This window comes from Triticum urartu, chromosome 5A, assembly GCF_056163025.1.
Source record: "Triticum urartu cultivar PI428250 chromosome 5A, HENAU_Tu73, whole genome shotgun sequence".
Classification (NCBI taxonomy): Eukaryota; Viridiplantae; Streptophyta; class Magnoliopsida; order Poales; family Poaceae; genus Triticum; species Triticum urartu.
In genome coordinates this window covers 606,382,234-606,389,347 of record NC_141877.1, presented here as the reverse complement: position 1 = coordinate 606,389,347, position 7,114 = coordinate 606,382,234, and the positions used below count along the sequence as shown (strand labels likewise).

Here is a 7,114-nt window from a genome sequence, read left to right as displayed (position 1 = left end):
AAGCTTAAGCAATACTTTCAAGGGCACCCCATTACGGTGGTCAGTTCTTCTCCCTTGGGCAATATCATCCAGAACCGGGAAGCGACTGGCCGGATTGCCAAGTGGGCTATAGAGCTTGGGCCGCACGGGTTGAAGTACGTGCCTCGGACGGCGGTTAAGTCTCAAGCACTTGTTGATTTCATCAATGATTGGATGGAACTGCAAGCAACTGAAGAAAAGCCGGATCACACATATTGGACCATCCATTTTGACGGATCCAGGCAATTGGAAGGCTCGGGGGCTGGAGTCGTATTAACTTCCCCACGAGGTGATAAGTTTTGTTACGTTCTCCGCTTAATGTTCCCTTGTACTAACAATGCAGCTGAGTATGAAGCCTTGCTCCATGGTCTCCGGATGGCTAAGGAGATGAATCTAAGTCGAGTTAAGTGCTTCGGTGACTCAGACCTCATGGCTCAACAAGTATCTGGCACTTGGGATTCCAAGGACCCGCTCATGGCAGCATATCGTCGTGAGGTGGATATCGTTGCAGGTCACTTTAAATGCTATCAGGTGGACCACGTGGACCGACGGAAGAATGAAGTGGCGGACGCTTTAAGCCGGCTGGGCTCTCAGCACAAACTGGTCCCGCCCAATGTTTTTCTGGATGTGCTGCACAACCCGTCGGTCAAGCTCCCTGGTGAAGCGGATCTGGCTATTCCTGATCCGGAGGCTCAATTGGTGGCAGCTCTTCATGTCATTCCGGATTGGACGCTTCCTTACCTGGCATACATGAACCGGGGCGAGTTACCAGAGGATGAGACTCTGGCCCGGCAGATAATCCGGCGGTCCAAGTCCATGACTATTGTCAATGGCGAGTTGCATCATTGCAGTGTATCAGGGGCGTTTCAACGCTGTGTGTCTCCTGAAGAAGGCTGTGAAATTTTGCGTGAGATCCACGAAGGAGATTGTGGTCACCATGCCGGTTCAAAATCTTTGGTGGCTAAAGCGTTCCGCCATGGCTTCTATTGGTTAACTTCTCATGCTGATGCGGAGGATCTGGTCAGACGATGTGACGGTTGCCAAAAGTCTTCAAGACGTGCTCACGTGCCGGCTCAAGAATTGGGAATGATTCCAATCACTTGGCCGTTTGCGACTTGGGGGCTAGATATGGTTGGGCCTTTCAAAAGGTCCAAGGACAAGAAGACCCACCTCCTGGTGGCGGTTGACAAGTTTACAAAGTGGGTGGAGGCAGAACCTGTTAGCAAGTGTGATGCGGCCACGATGGTTCACTTCATCAAAAAAGTGATTTTCCGGTTTGGCTTTCCACACAGTATCATCACAGATAATGGTACCAATTTGTCCAAGGGTGCCATGAAGGAGTTCTGCGAACATGAGCACATCCGGCTTGACGTCTCATCAGTGGCGCACCCACAGTCCAATGGTCAAGCAGAAAGGGCTAATCAAGAGATTTTGAGAGGCATCAAGCCCCGGCTTATGGTTCCTTTGCAGAGAACACCGGGTTGTTGGGTGGAAGAGTTACCATCTGTGTTATGGAGCATCAATACCACACCCAACATATCAACAGGATACACACCGTTCTTCATGGTCTATGGAGCAGAGGTGGTTCTCCCCAGTGATATCCGTCATGATTCACCTCGTGTGGCGGCTTATGTTGAAGCGGACAACGAGATAGCACGGCAAGATGCTTTGGACTGGTTGGATGAAGAGCGTGACATAGCAGCTGCCCACTCGGCGATTTACCAACAGGATCTTCGTCGTTATCACAGTCACCGAGTTAGAACCAGAACCTTTCAAGAAGGATATTTGGTGCTCCGGCTCATCCAAGATCAGACTGATATGCATAAGTTATCCCCACCTTGGGAGGGACCTTTCGTGGTCAGCAAGAATCTGCACAACGGGTCATACTATCTGATCGATATTCGAGAGCATAAAGACTCACGTACATCAGAGGAGGAGACCAACAGGCCGTGGAATATAGCTCATCTTCGGCCTTACTATACCTGAGCCATTGGCTCTACTTATGTACATATTATGACAATGTATATATTATGATTAATATAATAAACCGGAACCTCAGCTAAAGCGGGGTATCTGTTCTTTCACATCATGCGTGGTTACACAGAGTTGTTCTGTATTAAAGCGGCCTCCGGTTTACCCCTTGAATTTGATTTTTAAATATCACTTGGGGGCTTGGTCGTATCCGAACCAATGCAACACCTTTTGATAGGCGCAAGCCACCAGATCACTTAGGGACATGGTCAAGTCTGAACCAGTCACGCCTCTTGATCGGCCTAAGGCCACAGAATCACTTGGGGGCTTGGTCGAACCCGAACCATTGCCACGCCTCTTGATCGGCATAAATGCCACGGTTTCATTCGGGGACTTGGCTGACTTGAACCATAGCTACGCCTATCGGGAGCTTGGTCGTGTCCGACCATGGTAACGCCATCTGATCGGCTCAAATAAGCCTCTTTTTGCAAACGGTTTTATCATTGCCTTTGCTTCATAATTTTCTTTGATAGATATTTCTTTCTTTTTGTTGCGTTTTTAAACCGACAAAGTTTTAAACCGGTTCAAACAGTCAATTGACGGAACATGGTACATTTTTAATCCGGAGACTTTTGGCTCGGTTTGATTTTCCGTTTGCATCTTGAAATAAAACGGTGTTTATCATAACCCGGCACGGTTTACATGGTAAACCGGCATTACATACACAGGAGCTACTTTCTCCTTCGACGGTATAGGTTTATATACCTTCGTTTCAAGATTGGCAATGCCAACTTCATGCCCAACGATGCCAGGTATCTTGTATCACAAGATTTGATCATATACCTAAATTTCATTACATACATATACAAAGATCATAATCTGGCTGGCGGTACATCCGCCTTGGCAGTTTAAGATTTTGTGATTGCAGGAAAAATAGATTGAAGGGTTTGATCATTCAAAAGAAGTGTAAGTACCAATACCTATGCACGAAGGCATCTCAAAAGCAAGAGTATTGGCTATCCTATTACAAGGCAACATGGTGCCCAAATAAGATCATTGTTTTCTCGGCGGAATGTAACAGAGAAGAAATTTAAACCGGCCTCCGGTTCAAGCTGCGTCGCCGGCCTGGTCTGATGGTTGCGGGTCATCTTGCGCCGCTTCAACTTCTGCTTCCTTACCCAGTGGCTGGAAATCAACAGTTGTCCAGTCGATTCCCATTAAGTCTTGAAAGACAGCTTCATCATGGATCAGCAACGACGGTTCAATATCAGGAGCGTAAGTGTGCTTACGGATTGGAGGGATCAGATTCTCCGCTTCAGGAATTGGTGCAACCACTCGTTTGTTCTGGTCGTTGTATTGGGCTTGATAATGAGACAAGTCTGCCTCTTCCACCAATTGACAAGCTAGAGGGCGCACCTCCCAGTTTATCGCTCTCAGGTCCTCCTCGTTGAACTCTGTGCCATCTTCCTTCAAGTGGGGGTAGCCTTGAGCCGCTTCAACAGGGTTAAAATCCGGCACCCATGCTTTTGCCCGGATTAAGGCATTGATAGCACCGGTTCGAGCAGCAGATTTTTTCAACTCTTCAACCCGGGCAGGAAGCATAGATAGTCTTTTTAGGGTGTCTTGAATCAAGGTAGGCGCCGGATTGTTGTGGGACGCAGTTGAGATGATCCGCCGCGCGCCAGTATACAATTGCTCTATCAGTGTATAGGCAGCTTTCAACTTCTTCCGCACATCTGACCCCAAGTGAACAATGCGTGTCCCTGCAACATTACAAAGGATTCACAAACCGGACAAATCATAAGAAGGATGAATTACTACAGAAATCAAGAAAGCTTACCAAAGATGGCGGTAGTCATGGCATGCACCTGCCGCTTTACGCTGGTCAATTCATCTACCACCGGTTTAAGTGCAGCTTCGGCGTTTTCCACTCGCTTAGTAAAAGCGGCCTTCTCAGTGGCCCAGTACGCCCGCTCTTTCTTGAAATCCTCCTTAAGTTGTTCCATGACGCTTAAAGCGCTGGTCAACTCCTCTTTTGCCTTTGAGGTTTCAGCTTGTTGGGACTTCAGATTCTCTTGGAGATCGGCGACTTGGCCTTCTTTTGTCTTCAGCTCAGCCTACATACAGGCAGTTATATGATTAAGAAAGCAGTGCAAGAATTGAAGTACCAACCACATAACAAGTTATGCACTTGGCACTTGGGGGCTAATGCATATTTGATTTTCATCTTTCAATTGATTCTAAAGTCCCAAGATCAATACAAGTATTCAACTTGGCACTTGGGGGCTAATGCATATTTGATTTTCATCTTTCAATTGATTCTAAAGTCCCAAGATCAATACAAGTATTCAACTTGGCACTTGGGGGCTAATGGCTATTTGCTCGAATAAATTCTGACGTCGGGAGGCCAATTACTAAAAGCCCTGGTTTAACTACAATAAAGTTGAACCGGCCCTTGGGGGCTACTTTAGCAAATTCCGAAGCATTGAGATATATATTAGCAAGTCCCGGTTTAACTACATTAAGTTGAACCGGCCCTTGGGGGCTAGGAGAATTAACAAAATTGAAATATTCAAGCAGGAAAAAGCACATGGAGGTTACCTCAAATTTCTCTTTCATCATATTCACCAGACCAGCTTCATAATCACGGCTGGTATACAGCCGGTTCAGGTAGCCAGAATGAAGATCTTGGGCATTCAGAGCAGCATAGGTCGCTAGGTCAACATTCCACTTGCCTTTGCCTATGGCAGCAAATTCTTCTTTGGCGGTATGCTTGGATAAGGCAACAGGATTGTTGGGCTCTGTACGGCCAATGCCAGTAATTACAACTTCATCATCCTTAGCATCACCGGTTTGCACTGGAGCAGTCGGTTTGTCAGCAGGTTGGGATAGACTGGTGGATCTCTCAATCCGGATGGGGCTTGTGGGCCGGTCAACAGGTCCTGAGGTATCAATAGGCCTTTCTTCAGCAACAAAATCGTCATCCTGCTGTGGTGGATCATTGGGTATATCTTCACAGATAGCCGCTTCAAGATCTGGTGTTTTATCCGGTTCAGGGACGGCGTCCTCCTCGGCCACTTTATCCAGGCGAGCCTTCTTGCTCGGCCTAGGCTTAGCCCTGAAAGAAGTAACAAAGTCAAATACAGCATATGTTACAAAGTAATGCACCAGAAATATTATGATAAGTATAGCTTACCCAAGCACCGTTTTGAGCGGTGGCAGCTGAGTAGCCGATGACTCGCCAGAGGATGAGTGCGAAGTAACCTGATAATCGGAGTCAGATGGATTAAGAGGTTAACGAAAACAGCCCACTTTAGGACAAGCACTGACAAGCAAATTAGACACCTCTGAATGGCGTTTCCGAACTGGACTGTTCGGTAAACCGGCGGAGGTAACTACCTGGCCGCTGTGCCGGGTTGTGCGGCGAGCTTCGTGCTGTTGGGTCTTCATAAGAAATTTGGGATCCAAGTAAGCAAGAGGATGAGAAAATTTAACTTTCCGGTTTGCCTGACGGATTTTTAGTGAAGGCAAAGGTTTTGAATCGGAAGAGAGAGTAATTACCTCTGCAGCATCAGCATGGCTGGCTTCGGCATCATCCTGACAAATATCATCATCAATAAGGCGTGTGAAAAGTAAGCCAAGTGAATCAAGCTCTACCTCAAAGTCCGGGTTACCCACATCGTCATCAGCGGCCGGATCAGAAGATGCAGTGGTTTTCCTTTTATGAGCAGGCCTCTTCACGACTCTAGTCTTTTGCCGGATTGGTCTTTCCGGTTTGTATGGTTTCTCTGGTTTCTCTTGTGGAAGCTTCTTGCTCCAAAACAGATCATCACCCTATTTAAACAGATATTGATATTAAAGAAGGGCCAGATATAGCAATGACAGGTTAAGTAAAAAGTGAAGTCAAAATCTTACAGCTGGCGGTTTGTTGGTGGCACAGAAGGGAAGCAGGCCGGTTCGAGCACAGATGTGTTCCGGTTCATTCAGCATTTTCTTCACAGCTTCTGTGACTTCTTCGTCGGTGAGCTGGATGTTAACATATCGCAGTGGGTCATCAACACTGCCAGTATACTCGCACATCAAACCGGAGCGCTGACTAAGGGGCAGTATGCTCCACGATATCCAACAGCGAGCGAGATCAACCCCTGTTAAACCATTGGCCATGAAGGCTCTGAGCTTGGACAGTTGAGGAGCATATTTACTTCTCTCCTTGGCAGTCAACCTTTGTGGAAAGGGGTGTGTATTGCTAAGCCGCTCCGGACGAAAGCCAGGCAAAGGATTTTCATCAGCAGGGGAGGTGTCTTTGCAATAGAACCATGTTTGATTCCACTCCTTAGGGTGGCTGTGCAGTTTAGCGTGAGGATAAGTGACCTCTTTTCTTTTTTGAATCGCCACACCACCCAATTCCGTATTAGAACCGTCAGTAAACTCTGTGCGGCGGTTTAGATGGAAGCAGTCTCTGAACAACTCAACTATGGGTTCCTCTTGAAATAACACCTCACAGAGCACTTGAAAGTGACATATGTTGGTAACAGAGTTGGGGCGAGTATCTTGCGGGCGGAGTTGAAAATTGGCTAAGACATCCCGGTAAAATTTAGAATCGGGCGGATTAAAACCCCGGGCTAAGTGATATGCGAAAACGACGACCTCTCCCTCTTGAGGTGTGTGAGGGCATTCTTTACCAGGGACCCTCCAATGGATGGTGTCTTTGCTGCTTAAAGCGCCGGTCAGGACCAGATTATTCAGTTGAGTTTCTGTGACGCGAGAAGGAACCCAGTTGCACTCATATACTTGCTTGGCCATGATGAAATCTACAAGATAGGTGATTCCTGTTCAAGATCGCATTGATTAAAGTACACTGGTATGTACAATGTTAAACCGGAAATAGTTATATCTAAACCGGAGTTTTACGAAGCGACAGCATCTGGCAGTTCAACAAGGGGACTAATGGTATATACCGGTTTGTTAATTTTTTCTACACCAAGTTAAACCGCCGGATCTAAGCATTGAAACATTTGAGATTGCAGATGGATAAGTAAACAGAAACAGATTTCACAAGATTTCTCTACAGCGCTGGATCTGAAGCAAGTTCAGAAAAGAAGGAAAATATTCAAAAGCTCAAAGT

The 7,114-nt window shown here is 46.8% G+C and overlaps 1 protein-coding gene across 1 annotated transcript in view; it reads right to left on the bottom strand.

The window, feature by feature from the left end:
* Nucleotides 1-3,096: 3,096 nt before the first annotated feature.
* LOC147973298 (uncharacterized) overlaps nucleotides 3,097-7,114 on the bottom strand; it is a 28,594-nt gene continuing 24,576 nt past the window's right edge. The window contains exons 2-5 of the mRNA XM_087524634.1: nucleotides 4,591-4,790; nucleotides 3,830-4,106; nucleotides 3,406-3,752; nucleotides 3,097-3,174 (exon numbers count right to left, since the gene is read on the bottom strand). Of these exons, the coding sequence (XP_087380760.1) occupies nucleotides 3,097-3,174; nucleotides 3,406-3,752; nucleotides 3,830-4,106; nucleotides 4,591-4,790 (902 nt within the window). The remainder of the gene's footprint in view (nucleotides 3,175-3,405; nucleotides 3,753-3,829; nucleotides 4,107-4,590; nucleotides 4,791-7,114) is intronic.